General features: G+C 43.5%; 1 protein-coding gene across 2 annotated transcripts in view; it reads right to left on the bottom strand.

The window, feature by feature from the left end:
• The window catches only part of LOC609770 (contactin-associated protein-like 3), a 190,422-nt gene that overhangs the window by 139,008 nt on the left and 31,007 nt on the right, over positions 1-20,407 (bottom strand). For both annotated transcript variants that reach the window (XM_038527282.1, XM_038527281.1), the window contains exon 3: positions 7,558-7,751. In XM_038527282.1, the coding sequence (XP_038383210.1) occupies positions 7,558-7,751 (194 nt within the window). The remainder of the gene's footprint in view (positions 1-7,557; positions 7,752-20,407) is intronic.

The following is a 20,407-nucleotide window of genomic DNA, read 5'->3' on the forward strand; positions in this document are numbered from 1 at the left end:
ACAACAATCAATCCTCAAATTTTGGACCCATGAAAGGAGGAAATTTTGGAGGCAGAAGCTCTGGCCCCTATGGTGGTGGAGGCCAATACTTTGCCAAACCACAAAACCAAGGTGGCTATGGCAGTTCCAGCAGCCGCAGCAGCTATGGCAGTGGCAGAAGGTTTTAATTACTGCCAGGAAACAAAGCTTAGCAGGAGAGGAGAGCCAGAGAAGTGACAGGGAAGCTAAGGTTACAATAGATTTGTGAACTCAGCCAAGCACAGTGGTGGCAGGACCTAGCTGCTACAAAGAAGACTTGTTTTAGACAATACTCATGTGTATGGGCAAAAAACTCAAAGACTGTATTTGTGACTAAACGTGTAACAGGTTATTTTAGTTTCTGTTCTGTGGAAAGTGTAAAGCATTCCAACAAAGGGTTTTAATGTAAATTTTTTTTTTGCACCCATGCTGTTGATTACTAAATGTAATAGTATGATCATGACACTGAATAAATGTGTCTTAAAAAAAAAAAAAAAAGCACTTCTGCAACTGCTTGGTCAATATGAAAAAGTAACGTAATTTGTAATATGTCTCAAGATTTCCCACTTCTCTTGTTAACATATTTAAGATTCGGCTTGCCCACCATATCCCTCCCTCCTGGCCTGATAACATGGCAATTCAAACGAGCCAAATTATGACTTCTATGAAGCAGTGACAAAGGATAGAGGGATACACAGGCCAGAGCCCCTGACTCCAGAACCGATGTGACATAGGCACGAGATGAATGAATGGGGTAAAAGAGACTAATGTGTAAAAAATGAGAAAGAAGAGAAAGAAGGGGGGTGTCTAAGCAATTTCGGTACAGAGTGAAGCTTTTTGGGTTGGAGAGGGCTGTCATTGACAAAGAGAGGGGAGGGAGGGCGGGATGGAAGGAAGGAAGGAAGAAGAAAGGAAGGAAGTTAGTTAGTTCTGCACCTAAAGCAGAGCCCTGACAAAGGCAGTGTTACAGGACACCCTGCCTCTCAGGAAGCCACTGGTTACTATGGAGTTGCAGCTCGGATGGCTCATGCACTTCATTGCCTCAACCTTTTCAGCTGCTGTGAGAGTTTTTCATGGATGGAATCCAGCATTCATCTCTATTGTTGCTGTGACCCACAGTTAAGGGTACATGCAACCCCCTTAGGCTCAATAGGGCACCATCCTTGTACAGCCTTGTGGGGAAGCAGAGTTAAACGTCTTCTCATGCTCAGATTTGCCACCCAACGCCTCCCACTGCATAAGCAGCCTCCCATGGTTGGCTAAGGTTTCTATATCCTTAACTACCCATCTGGTTGAGGTCTATTTGAGAACAGCAACTTTTCCTTAATTCAATACAATAGCCCTTTACTGAGAAAGCGTAATAGTCCTGGGCCTCTGGGGGCTTCAATCCCTGACATAATGGTTCTCAGAGCCCAGGAAGGGAAGACGTGTATAGAAAATCCAATTGCGGTCCACAGTGGTAAGCACAATCAACAAAGTATGGTCCAAAGTCACTGCCATGCTGATCGATATGCTTCCGTGATGAGCTGGATGGTTAAGAAGGAGACAACCATGTCCCCAACAAGGCTGAGTACATAGAAGTGATCGATGACAGAATCATCGAAGTGTTGCTCCATTCTGCTAAACACTAATCAGTCTCAGAGCCAAGCTTGGGACTGGTGAGACTGGTGTTGGCATGAACCTCATGTCTGACCTTACCAACCCTGCAGACCCTTTCTGCAACCTCAGATGCAATGTGGGGCCTGGCCTTGTTGGGTCATCAACTCACTAATAAATGTCTGAACCTGGACCTGAAATAAGCCAACATGTATTTAAATAACTAAACTAATATGGACCTCTGTCAGGTGAATTTCCACTTCGGCTCCCAGCAAAGCTTCCACTTAGCAGAGTGTCTACTTCTTTGCACACAAACACTCTTTCTTATTTCTGATTCAGGTTGTTCTCATTATGATTGGACAAGGTTTTTATCCCTCTTTACTTTGAAATCACACATGGGTCACATGATTTCTCTATTTTTACCAAGTAACCATTGTTCTTTTAAACCTGAATTCAGTATTTTGGGGTTTGGTTTTTTTTCAGTTATGCAATATTTCAGACACATCCCCCCAAAAAACAGACACACATGTACCTGTGATCTGGATTTAACAAGGTGACTAGCTCTGTGTGCATCAGACCCTTCTCTTAAAAAATAAACCACTGCAGACATAACGAACACCACCCCCCCATCCCATCTGTCTTGCTTCCAGTATTTTCCTGTCACTTCTTCTACCCTAAATCTTTTTACCCTACAAAATCACCTTTGTCCTCTTGTGGAGCACTAGAAGGTTGCTGTGTCTTTCAATACAATATTAATTAGCCTCGCTAATTAGTCTACATTTTCTACTTGGTTTAGGTTGTAAATTATCCAAAGTAGAATGAAGTTTCAAATGGTTTGTTATTTCTCTTTTGTGTTCACCCTAGGACCTACTGATACACATTTTTTCAAGGCAAAAGAAATCTATTAAATAGAATTATTTATATTAGAGCCTATGTTTGTTTCAAATAATTTCTCTTATTTTTTTTTCCAAATACATTTTACCAGTCTGGTCTTAGAAGAAGGCCTTTCTCACACAAACATCCTGCATAGGAAGAAAAATTCACTTAAATTCTAAGTAGCCATTGCATTCTGAGTAACAGCCCAATCTTGAATTCCTAAGGGATATAATCTTTGAGTTTGAGTTCTGATGAGTTTATAATGGAAAGAATAAGCCCTAATTAATGCAAAATGTACAGATTCATGAAATAACATAGTTCTCAAGGATGGTACTAACTTCAAGCACTTGGTTGTTATTTATTGATAAAAACAAGCAGAAGATACTCTGGGCTTCGTTCCACTAGATTGGTGACTAATGGGGAGGAAGAGGGTCTTTGCAGCCACAGGATAGTGGAGAGAGGTTCCTAAGGTCCAATTACAGGGAGGATCATGTGCTCAGGCGAACATGTGTGTGGGACAAGCTCTATCTTCCAGCAGGGGTGTGATCTCCCATGATCCAGGCAGGTAAGGATAGTTAAGGAGCAGAACAATCTCTCCCACAGATGGGACTTGCATCATGTTGGTCCACACTTCTGGGATCTTCTGGGAATCTTGTTAAAATGAACATTTGGATCCAGCAAACCAGGAAAAGGGCTGAAATTCTACATTTCTGTCAAGAACCCAGGTGATGCTGATCGACTGTGGGCCACATGTTGAGCTGTAGAGACCACGATAATCCAGATTCTCCCATAGAGAAGCAGAGGATAGGAATAGAAAGATGTGATGTATCAGGAAAGGAAAGCAGAGAAATATAAGAGAAAGCAAAGGATCATAAAGAGAGATGAAGAATGGGAAATTTGAAAATATGGCCATCCCAGGATTCTTCCCTTCTTAGTCCATGCCAGCCCCATTCAGGTGGCCTCTAGGTCCTTACATGGCTCCACCCACAGCCCAGGAGCTTTGGTGCCTAGTGTGGGGTGGATGGGGCCACCTGCTGACATGGGTTCTTCCATTGACCACAGATATGAGTTCTCAGATGGCCCGTCAGCTGGAGCCAGGGAGTCAAAGTGCTTCCCCCAGACTTTTAAACCCATCCTTCTGTACAGGTAAATAAATGCCAGCAGGTAACTCATGGAAGGTGGGGTGGGCATGGCTACCTCTTGGGTACAGCAGAGCCAGAGACCACCTGAATCATCCTCTTCACCATGTAGTTGGACTCTCAAATCACCTAGACTGATCCAAATTGCAAGACTGGCCTCTTACCAAGACCCTAATGATAAGAGTGGCTCACTAGGCCTAATGTTTATGCAAACAGGGCAGTTTATATTCAATTCCTGTCTTCCTTGTAGGGGTCTTGCAAGGAGGGTGCCTATGTGACCACCTCCCAATAAATACCCTGGCTGCTGAGTCTTTAATGAGCTTCCATGGTTAACACTTACACCGATTGCTATAAATTGTTTTGGGGGGGAATTATCTTCTATACATCTCTATTTGGAGAGGACTTGTGGAAGCTTATGTCTGGTTTCCTCTGGACTTCATCCCATGCACCTTTTTCCTTTACTCATTTTGCTTTATATCCTTTATAAATCATAGTTTTATGACTATACACTGGTCCTGTGAGTCCCCCCAGTGAATCACAGAACCTGAGGAGGGTCCTGGGGATCACCAGACACCTTGGAGGAGGAAAACTGCAGCTCTGCCAATACCTTACACAGAGGACCCAGCCAGGTGTACCGGACTGCAGACCTATAGAAACTGTGATGTAATAGCTCTGTCTTGCATTAAGCCACCAAGTGCATAGTGGCCTAATACAACAGCAGTACAAAACTAAGGAAAGGACAATATTACTTTTCCTAATAAGAGTGTAAATACTTCAAGGCAGTTTTTTTTTTTTTTTTTTTTTTTTGGATCTTAAATTCACTCTCAAATTAATAGAAAGAGTCTATCCATAAACCCACCAGCTGAAGAATGGGTACAGCCTCTGGTATAATATGTGCTTTATGAGTAAGAGCAGCTGACCGTGTGAGGGGGCCAGAGAGCAGCCAAGTCAGCCTGACGGTTTTCCAAGAACCTGATAATCTCATGATTATCAACAAGTGTGACTCACTGTGGTCAGTCAACTGTGTACAAAGAGATTAATTCACTTAAGCTGTGGTGATGGCTGGAGAAAACACAAAGATGAGCCCCCGTCCTAAAGAAGATGAAAATGCAGAAGGAATGCTTGCCCTGGAGCTTCAAGCACCCCTGAGCTGAGACAAAGGGTTTTGAAGGCTTGCAGAGCAGGGACCTCAAGAAAAGCATCCTATCCTGTCAGAAGGTAGATGCCACTCATGCATCCATCTAGCAAAGATTTACCAACTTTCTGCTCAGTCCCTGGCACAGTGATGTGCTGGGGATGCAGAAGGGGAAGGCAGGTCTCCATAAGCCCCCTCCCCGGGTGGAGGGAGGCCACCACACCAGTCTTGACTGTAGGATGACAGGTGGGCCTGGAGGGTCCAAGCATCTGCCCTCACCTGCTTGGTCTAGGATCAACAATGCTACTAATTCCTGACCTTATTTCCCCTGAGCCCCTCTAAACAAAGTACCAGATGGTAAATACTTACATATGGTTTCTCCCAAGCTGCTCAGCTGAAAAACAGGAATTGTCCCAATTTCTCAACCATGTATTGGGATGGGGTGAGGGTAAAAATGTGAACCTTGATTAATACGGCTGAGAATAAGCATGCATTAACTATCAGCTGATTTCAAAAAACAAGACTTAATTTTGAACAAAAGTTCTCTAAGTGGATGCTTTGTTAAGCTTTAACTGTTCTTTGTTCTTAATTACTGTTGATCTTCACCCTGGTTTAGACCTGGTGTTCTTAGAATTAGCTCGACATCAATATCTACTTCTAAGCACACACTTGGCAACTGCTTGTTTGGGATATTTAAGTCAGCCAGCCCCCAAAACACAAAAATCTCTCCTATATTTTAGGAGAGATTTTACCTCATGTCAGACAACTTTTACCTTTTACCTTTTTTTTTTACCTCATGTCAGACAACTGGTTAGCTCTTCTTAATTCAATTTTTTAAAATATTTTCTTTATTTATTTGACAGAAAGAGAGAACCAGAGAGGACAAGCAGTGGGAGGGGCGGAGGGAGCAAGGAGCCCAAGGCAGGGCTTGACCCCAGGACCCTGGGATCATGACCGAGTCGAAGGCAGATGCTTCACTGACTGAACCACCCCGGTACCCCCTTAATTCAACTGAAACCAGCATTTATTGATGAACTATAAAGAGGTCCAGAGACAAGAAATTAAATAGACCATAATCTATGAATTTATATGCTAAGTAACAGTCCTAAGGAAGTTCAAATGAGGCCAATTTGTTACCAATGAATAGTATCATTTTGTTGCTTGTTAGTGTTATAGATAAGCCACATGATAACAAGTAACAGCTTACTCCCTGATACTTTTTTTCTTACTGTGACAAGAAAAATTTTTAAGAGTTACATGATGTCCTTAGCCTAAATTAAATAGAAGCCAAACTATATTTTTTATTGTGGGTAAATCATCATAATATAAAATTTACCACTTTAGTCACTTTTAAGTGTGCAGTTCTATGGCGTTAACACTCACACTGTTGTGCAACCACCACCCCCATGCATCTCCAGAACTTATTCATCTTCTAAATTGAAACTCTGTCCCCATTAAATAGTAATTCTCATTCCTCCCTTCCCCTAGTACCTGGCAACCATCTAAAGGGTATTTTTTTAAAGATTTATTTATTCATGAGAGAGGGGGAGTGGGCACAGAGAAAGAGAGAGAATCTAAAGCAGACTCCTTGCTGAACATGGAACCCAATGCAGGGCTCGATCCCAGGATCCTAAGATCATGACCTGAGCCAAAATCAAGAGTCAGGAGCTCAGCCAATTGGGTCACCCAGGCGCCTCAAGGATACTTTAAATAAGAAGAAAAAAAGTAGGAGCATCTGGGTGGCTCAGTAGGTTAAGCCTCTGGCTTAGGCTCAAGTCATGATCCTGGGGTCCTGGGATCCAGCCCCATGTCAGGCTCCCTGCTCAGCAGGGAGTCTGCTTCTCCCTCTCCTTCTGCTGCTCCCCCTGCTTGTTCTCTCTCTCTCTCTCTCTCTCTCAAATAAATAAACAAACAAACAAACAAACATAAAAGAAGGGGAAAAAAAGGAAAAAGTAATTCCTTCTCCACCTGAGAAATCTGCAGGCCGCACCCCTCCATCCATTGCCCCACCAGCGACGTGCAAATGCTGCAGATGTTCACCACAGTCTACTTTCAGAGCTCCTCGTTCTGGGCAGACTACTGTTTGAAGACTCAAAATGCCAGCTATGTAATAAATTTCATACATTTTAATATATGAAAAGTCAGGCAAGCAAAATATAATTCTCCTAAAAGAAGCACGGGTACGTAATCAGAAGTAGAAACTATGTCACTGGTGTAAAATAATGTAAACTAGTTATAGTTCCAAAGAATCCTGGAGATCTACCTCCCATGAATTAGAAGGGGCCACACCAGCACCCACGTTTCTGTCGGAGCCAGACCTGCATCCCTCAACATGCTGTCCACGGGGAGACTGTCATTACATGTATTTTTAAATGTTTGGAGTCCTTCAGAAATCTCACTTAATCAGAGGACTCTGAAGAATGGGTTTACTTAATTGAACAACACCAAGGCAATACCAGCTCCTGGATTATGGAACAAAGCAAAACAAAACAAAACAAAAAACAAATAGAGTAGGTGGCATGTGACTTTAGTCTGTAGATTTCACACCATGTTAAGGAATAATGGGAAGACATTTTCCATATTTCACTACATTACAAAATTGTTTTACTTATTTCATAAATTATACATGGGCAGCAGATTTTAAAATGCCACATGTGTCTTACATTCCCTTGAAAACATTTTCAAGTAATTTAGGAGGCTCCATTTCTAGACTTGATCTGACAGATTTGCAGCAACACGTAGTAATTGGCGTAATTCATGCTCTGACAGACTGCTTCCACCGAAGGAACGTACCGAGATGCTTTCTTCATGCCGATACTGCTTCCAATTCCTCCCGCCATCGCTGAACATGAGGATGTAGCTGGTAACCCAGTCGGAGCTCCCGTATCCCCCCTGGGTGGCCACAGCCGTGACCTCCATTCTCTCCCCAAGGTCAATCTGCAGCCACTGGTATTGATCTGACACAAGTGGAGACCAGCCACCAGCCCCTTGTAATGGAAACAGAAACAGGAGAAACATGGTAAAGAGAAAGAAACCTTTAAGATCTATATGGTTCTGTAAGGATGGGAACACACATAAAACAGATGAAAATCAGAGTTTCAAATCCTGGAACATTTAACCCCCTCATAATTACACACACACACACACACACACACACACACACATGCACTCAAAACCACAGTAGGTAAATAGATGACTCCTACATTAATTAATTGTTAATTGCTTTGGTTTTGAGCTCATAACCCCTGACTCTCTAATGTCCAGGGGTCCCACTAAGTGAAAGTGCCTAACGCAGCAGGTGAACAAGCAAACACCATGCCGCTGCATCCATGATTGAAGCTAGTGTCTTTACTGGCCTTTACGTGGAACTTACTCTTGGCTGATCTAAAGGAAAACATTCAGACCATGGTAGAACTAGAAAAGCTTAATTCTCAAATCCGAACCTGAGGAAGTACAGTACTGAATGCTGAGATGAGAAAGGTGGTGATGGATGGCACAGCCCTACACTCGATATGCTTACAGATTCATGCGAGAAACACATTTCAAAGAACGATTTGAAGTGCAGTATGTCAGGGGCAGAGGTGAAGGTTTTTCTGCACAGGGAGAGACACCTCTGAGAGGCAGCAGGGAGTTTAAGGGAGAATCCAGAGCGAGTGAATAACAAGGACATTTTCAGGTATTCGAGACAATAGCTGTGGAGCAGAAATCATGATGGATGCTTTGTTTTGTCCATAGAGAAATAGATGAGAAACAGAAAAGTTAGAGCAACCCAAGGATGTCTTGTTGATATATTTCATTCTTCCAGTTTAACAGAAACATGAGTTTTGGATTTGGATTTAGCTCTCATGTTGAATTTTCTGATTTTAAATTAATAAGCAATAAAAAATGGGAAAATAAGCTTGATACACATTCTGGAATTGATATTTTCCTAATTATCCATGTCTAGAAAACACGAGTCACATAAATAATCCCTAATACGACAAAGGCGGTTTAAAAAAAAAAAAAAAATTCCCCTCACTGTGCTGACACCTACCTCGAGGTTTTCATAATGAGGCCTAAAGCATCAGACAACACTTACCATCTTCTTGTTAGGAGCTCTCGCTGACATCCACACTTGGTTTGCTAAAGCCAGTAGGGCTGAGTGTGTGTCGGGAGGGGTGTGACAGGGTCACAGGGCAGCTCGGAGGGGAGGGGATGAGGGGCATTTGCATCAGGGCACAGAGGCATCAACAGGAGGCAGGCATGTACGTTTCTTCACCATGTCCTCCTTTAGCAGCACAACTTGCCCATGTACCACCTTTCGTAAAGTCTAAAGTTACAAGTTCTTTAGAACCCAGAGCCTTTCTAATTTTTTTCTACCCATATTTCCCACAGTGAATCTTTGTTGAAGTATTCCAGATTTTCCTATTAATGTGCCATAAGCACAATGCCTTCTCCTCTGACCCAGAATCCTTAAGTACACTGCAGTTTTGGTTGTTCTGGAACACATTTTTAAACTTTTTATTCTGAAATAACTTCCAATTGACAGAAGAGCTGCAAACATAGCATAGGAGATTCCTGTCTACTTTTTACCCAGGGTCCACCAAAGCTAATATCTGACATCACCACAGTACTTTTATCAAGGCTCAGAGACTAATGAAATGACAAACTTTATTTTGACTTTTCCAGTGTTTCCCACTAACTCCGTTTCTCCGCATCAGGATCCGGTGGAGACACTGTGTCTCCTCTGTGTCCTCCAGCCTGTGACAGTTTCACAGTCTTTCCTTGTCTCTAATGACAAGATTAGTTTTACTGTTTGGTCCGAGGGTCCCACTACTGGTCAATAAATGGAAGTCCTTCTGGATTCTAAGCTGAGAGCTAGCTAACGGTCCAAAGGAACATTACTTACTCTATGATTAAGTGCGATTTTATGATCCTCACAAAAATAAACTTAAAAATTAGGCGATGGCATTCGACTGATCGTCGTATTGTGGAGAGTCCACATTTGAAAGTTTATATAGATCGGTTTAAATCTTCAAGAAAGTACATAAATGCCCTGTTATTTTGGCTCATCCTAGTTGGTATTAAAGTCCTAGAGAGGATACTGATGATACCTCTTCTTACATTTCACCATCTTTCCCCGGCAATTTTCATCTCTCATGGAAAGAGTAGCATGGCATCACCCTTGTGGAGAAGCACAATTCAGTAAACATGTCGTGATATCTCCAGCTTGTCGCCCGGGACCAGCTCTCACACAGGTGCAGCTACCTATCTGTCAACCAGCCCTCAACACCTGTAGGCAATGGCCCCTGAGCATCTCCTGTTCTTTACCTGTGGTGACCAGAGACTACTGATATGCAAATTAAGCAATTCGATTAACTGGGTATTCTAATAAAGGGATGGAATTTCAGAACCCACAAAGGCCAGGGGGCAATTGGCTTTGGCAGGATAACACGGACCCTGGGAACCCCCAGATCACTGCTGGGTGCTGATGGAGGCCGCTGGGTGCTCATGGGGGCCACTGGGTGCCGATGGGGGCTGCTGGGTGCCGATGGAGGCTGCTGGGTGCTGATGGAAGCCACTGGGTGCTGATGGGGGAAACTGGGTGCCGATGAGGGCCACTGGGGGCCGCTGGGGGCTGCTGGGGGCCACTGGATGCCAATGGGGGCCATTGGGTGTCAACATGGACTGTGTTTTCCCATCACCACCCACCTCCCTCCCACCTCTGCCCCTTCCTGAATAAAGCATTACAGCGTGTACAAAGGAAAACCTAGCCAGAGGGCCCTGCTTGCACAGAACAAGGTTGCAGTGCCCGTGTGAGGTCGCCCAACACAAAGCATCCTTCTTACTCCCAGGGAAGGCGTGCTAGGTGTGTGCTCATGCTGTAAGGAGGATTCGGCAGAAAGATGCATTAAGCACCCAGTGCTCCCCCTATCCTCCCATCAGTTGCCAAGCACTGGAAGACAGTCACAGATGTAACAGGTATCACTGCCGAGGCTTCCAGGTGAACAAGGGGCCACAGCATGGCCATCGAGCTTTCCCGGTCACCTTATTACTGAATGGTGTCTTGCCGGCCACTTCATATCAGATAAAGGTAAGAACATGAAGAAAGACAAACCTTGTTGTGCATGCATGATGTGCTAAGGACCTTGCCCAAGGTCCCACATGTGACCCCAACCTCCCCCCCGCCCCCCGGCCCTGCACACCCAGCAAGTGGGACTGGCCTTACAGTCTCTGCTCTGTAGATGAGGACAACACAATCATTTCAGGTTCCTGTAAGGATGTTTTATGAAAGCTTGGCCCCCTGTCATTCTCTACCCTGCCTCAGAACATCTCCCTGTGGTTTATCAGCTATTTAGTAGTGTTTCCTTACCACTCACCACACTGTATTTTATATTGATCCGTGGGAAGGCGCCTGTGTCTAGTTATTCCTGTGTGACTGCTTCCCCCACCCCTGGTTGGCTCAGACTCAGGCAGGGTCAGTTCCTCAGAGACAAGAAAGGTTGACTAGGAAACTCTCAGCGGGGCCTTAATTACTCTGTCCACTGATCACGATGACAGTGACCACGGCTCTCGGTGACCACAGGGCATGCGCCCTTATAAACCGTTGGCTTTACGCAGAGAAGAACATTGCCCGGGGCAGAAAAGCCAAAGCATATGCCTTCTTTCAGCCTCAACAAGTATGAGAGCAACAAACCATAAGAGACTCTTTGTTATAGGAAACAAACTGAGGGTGGCTGGAGGGGAGGGCTTAAGGGGATGGGGTCACTTTGGGGATGGGCATTAAGAGGGCACATGAGGTCATGAGCACTGGGTTAGTTATGCAACTGATGTATCACTGAATTCTGTCTCTGTCACTAATGATACACTATATGTTAACTAACTTGAATTTGAATTAAAAAAAAAAAAAAGATGACCATGAGAGCAAAAGTCAAGTGGGTTAATGTGAAGTGAACAGACCCACCCAACTTCAAGGCGTCTATATGCCAAGCAGATAAATGGCTAAGCTGCAACTGTTGTCAAGGGAAGTCCCCGCCCCCCCCATCACCACTACCATTAAGGATCATTACTCCATTGTCTCAAATGGGATCTCAGCCAGCTACATGTGTCCTCTTCCCTCATTTACACACTTCTCAATCCACAGGTGCTTTATCCCAAGTTCCAGGCAGGGCCCAGCATGAGAAGGAAGAGCAGGAGAGAGGCAAGAGCCCATTCCTACTTACCCCCAGGAGATGACAGGTGTCCCCAGGAAAGAGGGGTCGGCAGGCAGACGGTCTCCGTGGATGCCCCCTGACCTCCCCACTCCTGGATCCTTGGGCTCGACACGCTGAAGGCTGTGTCATAACCCTGTCAATGCTGCTGAGGGGATGAAGCATTTTGCTGCAGCTCTGATTCCCTAGGAAGCGATTCCAGCTATCTACAGGTAGCATTTCTGGCTATCATGCTGGAGCAGGTCCAGAGAGCCTGCCTCTGGGCCTCCCTACCTGGGCTCTGATTCCCTTCCCGCTGGGCCTCCTTCACTGTGCCAGCAGCCTGAGCCAGGGAGAACGGGACATTTCCCAAAAAGTGCATCCAGAAGGCCAAAGTCAGACGCAGCTGCCTAGTTGTAAACCAGATTTCTATGTGCAAGCCATTTTAAAATGGCTTTGTAAACAGACAATTCAAAAGGTAAATAAAAATTGTGTACGTCAGCCAATCTGAGATTTGTATTAAATGCCAGCGATCCTGAGGAAAAGGAAACATCCTGGAAGCACTCAGGTGTGCAAATGCTCCCCGAAGCTGTCTACAGCCTCCCCAGGGACGACTTTCTACACCCTTTGGCACGAGCATTCATTACTGCAGCTCTTTCTGCATAAAACAAGCAAAAATCTGTCAACACTGTGTGTTCTGCTTTGCTGTTCTCACATGTATTCCTGACCGAGTTTTAAGGGAACAGATAGTAGAGAATCGCACAGATCGGAGTCGATCTGAGACTCTTCAGCTCCCGTTTGAAGTTCTGTGTGGACAGCGTGGATAAGACGATGCGCTCATTTCTCACCTTAGAAGCAGAACAAGACTTGCCCCGCAAGCCTATCACAATCCGAACAAGCAGTAAACCCCTCATTTACGACCGCATAGACTGTGTGGCTGAGCTTATTCCTGTCCCATGAAATCTCCACATTCCCAAGGAGAGCAGCTCTGGGATGTGTCCTCGTTCTATGAAAGCATCACTTTCATAGCCCCCTGAGTTTGCAGAACAGACAGGGTATCCGAGCATCCTCAGGCCAAGCTGCACAGCTGCAGAACCGGGGGAGGCTGGGCCGCCACGGTCCTCACCGTCCCCCTCCCCCGCTTCCCATGGACACCCCACTGCTGCTCTCAAGGCAATGTGTCCTTTTTTAAAAAAAATTAAACATGGTGGAGGATTGTGTCAGGAAGTGCAAGGGGGAGATGCTCGGAAATAAAACCATGACAACTAAACGATCCCCCCATTTGTGACTGCTCAGTGAGCCAAACGCCTCTGGAAAAGAATTCCATTGAGGCTCAACCTTGCATTTTCTTTAAGGCTGCCATAGAGCTTAATTCATAACAATCCGTAAGCTCACTGTGAGTGCTCTGATGAAAAGAGTCATGCACAGATTACCTGCTCTACAAAATAGAGTGTCTTAATGAATGCAAAAAGGATGAGGCCTGAGCGTCACGAAGCAAGCGTGGGTGCTGCTGACAAGAAGCACTTCGGGCGGGGGCCTTCGAAGGATGGTACTTGACTGTGTCAGAGCAAAGCCTTCTCCACGTGATTCCCTTAGAGGAAACAGGGCAACAAAACAAGAGTCGAGTTGCAAGGATCACAGGAAAGAGAGAACAGTGAGCCCTGGATCACCATCTCACAGGCGGCCCCTAGTCCAGGCAGGTCTCCATCCACGTTAAAGGCAGCAAGGCAGCTGCCCACAGGGCCTACGGGCATGTCCCAGCAGCTTTGGTCACTGCCTATGGTCTTCCTGGGGCACAAGTTAAACATGTAGCTCAGGACACCCAACCTATGCACCATTAGGGATGCCAGGTGCCTCACAAAAGATTGCTAACTGGACCTTACTACTTTGGCAGAAATGAGGGTCACCTTAGCTGGTGCATCTTTAGCCAGGGGTCCTGGGCAGAAAAAAAAAAAAGAAAAGAAAAAAGAAATCCCTAGAAGGGGCAATGCAATTGAATGTGGCTGGATGGAAAACCCTGCAAGTAGACAGGGGGCAGGGAGGATGGGACAAAAATACATGTCTACAGGAATGACACTTATTAAAAAGTGAATAAAGCCATCCTGATATGTGTCAAAGGTACATACTGTTAAATGCATAACTTCTATGAACCTCTCTGTGTATTATGAGTGATATAAAAAGTGAATCATTTTGAAAAGGAACAGACTAGAATTTGCTAGACAACTATTTAAGAATGTGATGGCCCTTAGAAGGGCTCCCAAATCCCACGAGGGCAGTTGCCAAGTATGTCACAGCATGACTAACTCTTGGAGAAATGGAAATTTCATGGCAAAACTGTGGCCGCCACGAGGCACTTACCATGCAGATTATAAGCAATGAAATAATTCTGAAAAGCTAAACTATGTTTTTTTCTCCTTTTCTCCAGCAAATCCTGGTAGCTGGTGATCATGATGCCACTGAGCCCCAGAGAATCCAGGAGGGCGAAGGGCAACTCAGGAAATGGGAATCACAATGTGCGAGGACTTGGTTCTGGAAGAGCAGGCAGAGACCCTGGGGACTTGGAAGGAGATGAAGTGGAAGACAAGTAAGGGTGATGAAAGGATGAGTCAGACACCTTGATGGGGAATGAAGCCCCAGGGCATAAGAAAGGTGAGAGTAATCAGTGAAAAGCAGAGGTCAGGCTCTGACGTGGCTTCCATTGGAACTCTGGGAGACCAGCTTATAGGGGCTGTGCAGTCAGGACATCCTTGCCAAATCTTGCCTGCTTTCTGCCTTCTAGGCACGTGGAGGACAGCACTCCCAGCCCCCTTGCAGTCGGGTGAGGCTACATGACTGGCTCTGGCCAAAAAGCTGTGAGTGGACTTGATAGGTCATTTCTGGGCCGAGTTGCCAGGACAAGACGTCCATTGCTCTTTTCCCCTTGGCATGGTGACCCAGAATCCACTACTGGCCATCCAAAGCAGACACAGAAGCTAAATGAGAATCCAACTGGATCTGAACAGAAGGTCAACTTGGCAAGAACAGATTAAACTTGTAATGGAAGACTGTGGCCTGATTGCTCAGGCTCGAAACCAGGTAAGACTCATGGTCAGATTTCAGGGAGACAGGAAGTGACATGAGACCTATCCCTCAAGGGGCAGGTGACCTAGCAAGTGGTGGCCTTGCCAAAAAAGCACCAGTAAAGTAAAACTACCACAGGCTTCGGGAGTGGGTGCCAACTAACCCCCAGTGTTAAGAGCCAACAAACTCCCTCAGCAAACAGCAGGAGGAGTCCCACCCATCATCCAGCTCCACGAGGGCATGAGCCCAGCCTGCAAATCCAAACAGTCTTGAAAAGAGCAGGAAACACACAGAGAAATCGGAGCATCTCCAGGAGACATTCTCCTACCCAAAAAAAGACTACTGAATCTGGAAGAGAGGGAGAATTGTCTTCCCCTGGGGTAATTCTATAACTTGGGCTGCTTGGAAGAGAAACTGACCCCCAACGCTGCCTCCGTGAAGGTCTCTTGCAACTCTGAAAACACTGGGTTTGTTCTGGATTGTCTCATCTAGTACCTCAGGCTCTATGGTAGGAACCTGGAGAGTCCAGAGCTTGTGGAGGGCTATGGGGAGGATCAGAGCAGTTGTGTGTGTGGTCTGTGTGATGTCTGCACACACCCTGGTGTTTGGGGCTTCTCTTCCCACATGCCACCATCTTGCATTTTATTCTATTTTATTTTATTTTATTTTATTTTATTTTATTTTATTTTATTTTATCTTATTTTATTTTATCTTCATCTTGCATTTTAGACAAGCTGTGATTTAATAAAACTCCATGGCTACCAAGACAGTGCTCTGTGCTTTAGTACATGGGCATATTTTACACTGATGCTATTATGCTTGGCCTGCCCCCTCTACCCAGTATCTACAAAGTCATTTGGAAGGAAAGGAAAGATAGAAAAATAAATGGTGGTTTACAAAGAGACTGTGCATTAACCCTAATAAGTCTAAAAACTTTTAAGGAAGCCAGATAAACAGAATTCAGAATCTGATGTCCAGAGGCAAAACCTTCCTAGTACATCGATATGCCCTTACAAAAATCTGGTGTTCAAGACCCTTTATTGCAACTTAAATTGCTCATTCTATTAACTGGGAATGCTGGCCAGCTCCATTAGCTTCCTGGCCTATGAATAAAAGATGGGAATTTATAGGAACTGCAATTTTATGAAAAAAAATATAACAGAAAACTTTACTATTATAAGATTTGCATCAAACATTTTTGATGCAATGTTCTGATGTATGTCAGCTGTTGACACAATTTTACATATTTAAATTATTTACACTTTCAATTTTTAAAAACATTTCTTTGTTAAAAAGCAGTGAATTTTTCATCATGCCCTATTTGGGATATTGCAGAGTTCAAATAATCAGAGTTCAATGTTATAAGAAACTGGTATCCAATAGCCATATCTAAGCATTTTCCCTAATCTAATCATTTTTTCTTTACTTATTTATCTTGCTAAAACCTCTAGTATAGACTTGTACTATAACTGTACTTCACTATTAAGGAAAAAATATCTTAATGCTAAGAGTAGTTTCTAAAATACTCAGCCATTGGGGATCCCTGGGTGGCTCAGCGGTTTGGCACCTGCCTTCAGACCAGGGTGTGATCCTGGAGTCCTGGGATCGAGTCCCGCGTCAGGCTCCCTGCGTGGAGCCTGCTTCTCCCTCTGCCTGTGTCTCTGACTCTCTCTCTCTCTCTCTCTCTCATGAATAAAATCTTTAAAAAATTAAATTAAATTAAATTAAATTAAATACTCAGCCATTAATTGTATCGGCATCATCAGACAAAATCTGTCCTGGCTCCATCCACAGGTAACACAATCTGTGTGCTCTGCGTGCTCAATGTTTCAATACGGGAAAGGTGGCAAATACGAAGAGAAAAGAAAACATCTAGTCAGCTCAATTTGTCCCCATCTACTTTCTGTGTGCAATAACCAATGTAGCATTCTGAAATGTCATTTTTTGATAAAGTTAAATTTCATGCAGCCTCATTGCTCTGCCACCAGTGAGGTGACTTGCTGCATTAAAAGCCATGATTTTCAGCACCTGAGTCAGGAACAGAGCAGGCCCACCCTCTGGAAGTTAAGTGTTCATGCAAGCATTTTGGGGAGATAAACAAGGAAGACCATGTGTATGTGTCTTCCTGAGTCAATTTCAAATATCTCTGGCAAGGCCACGCACCTCATGACCATGACTGCGCTTACAGATCAGATGGTTGGGGAGAGCATGGTGTCCAGAACTGGAACACAGTCTCTGCAGTGCTACTAAGCCAGCTTGTTTAAGATTTTATTTATTTATTTGAGAGAGAGAGAGAGAGCACAAGCATGGGGACCAGCAGGTGGAGAGAGAGAGGGAGAAGCAGGCACTCCATGGAGCAAGGGAGCCCAATACAGGGCTCGATCTGAGGACTCCAGGATCATGACCTGAACTGAAGGCAAATGCCTCACAGGCTAAGCCACTCAGATGTTCCCCCCGGGGAGGAGGGGATTGTTGTTTTTGTTAATAAACTTTCACCTGGATAAACTTGGAGTACGAAGACTCTTTAGAAGACAGTTGAGAAGAAAAATATGAAGTCAAGCATGTTCTTATTTATAAGGTCAGATTTCAGCAATCTGGATTTTGCCTAAGAAATATTAGGTAACTTGCAATTTTAGGAAATACTCAATTTAATATTGATGGAAACAAAATCAGCCAATATGAACAATCAAGCCCAATTTTCAAGGACTTTGCATTTTTATCTAATGGCATCAATTTTCTGGAGCAGGTACATGAATAAATGTATTTGTCTATGATTTACTTCTTAAAATCTATCAGTTTAGAAAAATTACACATTCAGGCATTTGGGGATGTTAACTTGCAGCAATTTATGTTCCTTTGTATAAAAAAGTAGTATGTATCACATCAACATGGGCATTTTGTTTAATGTATTATCAAGAACCCAACTTTGGACATCATTACAGAAACTTTAGAGGAACCAGAATAGAGATTCCAAAAATAAACTTCAGGAGCTCTTAGTCTTAAATTGAGTGATGATACTAAGTATGATCTCCACAGGGATCCCTGGGTGGCGCAGAGGTTTAGCGCCTGCCTTTGGCCCAGGGCGCGATCCTGGAGACCCGGGATCGAATCCCACGTCGGGCTCCCGGTGCATGGAGCCTGCTTCTCCCTCTGCCTGTGTCTCTGCCTCTCTCTCTCTCTCTCTGTGACTATCATAAATAAATAAATAAATAAATAAATAAATAAATAAATAAATAAATAAATAAAAGTATGATCTCCACAGTAACTAGCACTTCCATTAGGGGACTCACAGAAAACACTGAAAAACACATGGTTACACAGGAGTCATGGTTTCCTGAACCCCATGGACCCACCTCTCCCCTTTGGCAGATAGATAGATAGATAGATAGATAGATAGATAGATAGATAGATAGATTCCAATCTAAAATTATGGGATGCCTGGGTGGCTCAGTCAGTTAAGTGTCTGACTCTTGATCTCCACTTGGGTACTGATCTTGGGGTCATGAGATCAAGCCTTAAGTCAGGCTCCAAGCTCAGGATGGAGTCTGCTTGTCCCTCTACCCTCCCTTCCCCCTCCACATCATGCATTTTTTCTCTCTAAAATAAGTAAATAAGTAAAATCCTTAATAATAATAATATAAAATAAAATAAAACAAAATAATGTCCCGCCTAGTCTTACGACCCCATGCATCAAGTAGATGCAGTGATCAGCTCCACATAAAATCCCTAGCAGAAGCCATGATATTTCAGATATTTCTAATTTTTCAGAAAAACATTTGAAAGCTCAAAGACTCCTGGGAAAAATAAGAAAATAGGGAGGTAAAACAGACCATCTTTTTTTAATACTTCCAAGTACCATGGAGCTCCTGGGTGTGTCAGTGGGTTAAGTGCCCGACTCTTGATTTTGGCTCAGGTCCTTGATCTCCCAGGTTTTGAGATCAAGCATCAGGCTCCTTGCTCAGTGGGGAATCTGCTTAAGATTCTCTCTCTCTCCCTCTGCCCTTCCATGGCTCGCTCCCTCTCTCTCTCTCCCTCTCTCTCTCTCCCTCCCTCCTTCTCTCAAGTAAATAAATAAATCTTTAAATATAAAATAAATAACAAATACAAAAAAATAAAACCTCCAAGTACCATAACATACACCAAGGAAATTCTAATCATATAACAAGTAGTCTAACATGATTTCCATCACCAGATCATGCACAGAATTTTCAAAAAAGCCAAAAGTACTATATATGAAGAATCATCGTTGTCATTATTATAATCATCCATATTTTACACAATCCACGTTTTACATCATAATATCCTTAACTGAAGTGAGCTAATCTGTTCTCCAGCTGGTAAGGATATGCTGGCTAATCTGATATGCTGGCTTTTAAAAGAAAATATACATAGATAATCCTCCAGAAGGAATATCAATAAACTGTGCTAGATGAATCTAGCTTTAGCAATGGGTATGAAATCAGATGGTAAAATGAAGGAATATTTCGTGAAATGGGGATTGTATACAATCAGAGTAACAACAACCATAAGAAAAAAAAAACCTCATCAGTTGATTGCCACGCTCTTAAAAAAATTAATTTAAATTTGCAAAGAGAGTGATCTGAACATAGCAAATAGGTTTTATACTTACCATTTTATAATGGCTGCTTATCATATTCTAAGTTATTAATTTTTAAATTAAATGTAATGGAAATAAATTCATCTTAAACATCGGGATTTTCTCTCCAAATGCTTATAAACTTCCCAGTGCCACCGCACTGACAGGACGGGAGGCCTGAATCATAAAGATATTCTGTATATGCAAATCAAAAACACAATACACAGGCCCCTCGGGATTCTTTAAACTAATTAAGTATGGTGCTTATTTAGGTTTTATAGTCTTTGGGCAACCACTGGAAAGTTTAGATGTTAAGCTGGTATTAGAGTAACCACCAGACCAAAAATAGTAAATTTGATCATTTAATTATTAATGGAAATCTGGCTTCAATGAGAAGATATTTTCATTGGAGAACTGAAAGTTATCATGCCTGATGCTTCATAAATATCTGGAGGAATAAATTATCTGGCCAGAAATGCTGCTTCTTCATAAAGGACCATGAAGGTGGTCATCAGTGGGTATGCTCTCCCCTCTAAACTTGCCAAAATCCTTCACTGTGTCCTTAATGTGCCCTACCAGTCTATTTGGTCACTTGCAGGGTTCCTGCATTTGATTTTTAAGGATATAATAAAATTCAAGCTATACTTAAACTATGATCTTAGAAATACCAGATAAAGGGAGGAAATGCTCAATTCCATAGTCCTAGCTTCAAGTTTTACATTTACATGGGTCACAGTTAATTTAAAATTTCACTTTCTGGGGCACCTCGGTGTCTCAGTGGTTGAACATCTGCCTTTAGCTCAGGGAGTGATCCCGG

This window comes from Canis lupus, chromosome 1 (assembly GCF_011100685.1).
Source record: "Canis lupus familiaris isolate Mischka breed German Shepherd chromosome 1, alternate assembly UU_Cfam_GSD_1.0, whole genome shotgun sequence".
In the NCBI taxonomy this organism is placed as follows: Eukaryota; Metazoa; Chordata; class Mammalia; order Carnivora; family Canidae; genus Canis; species Canis lupus.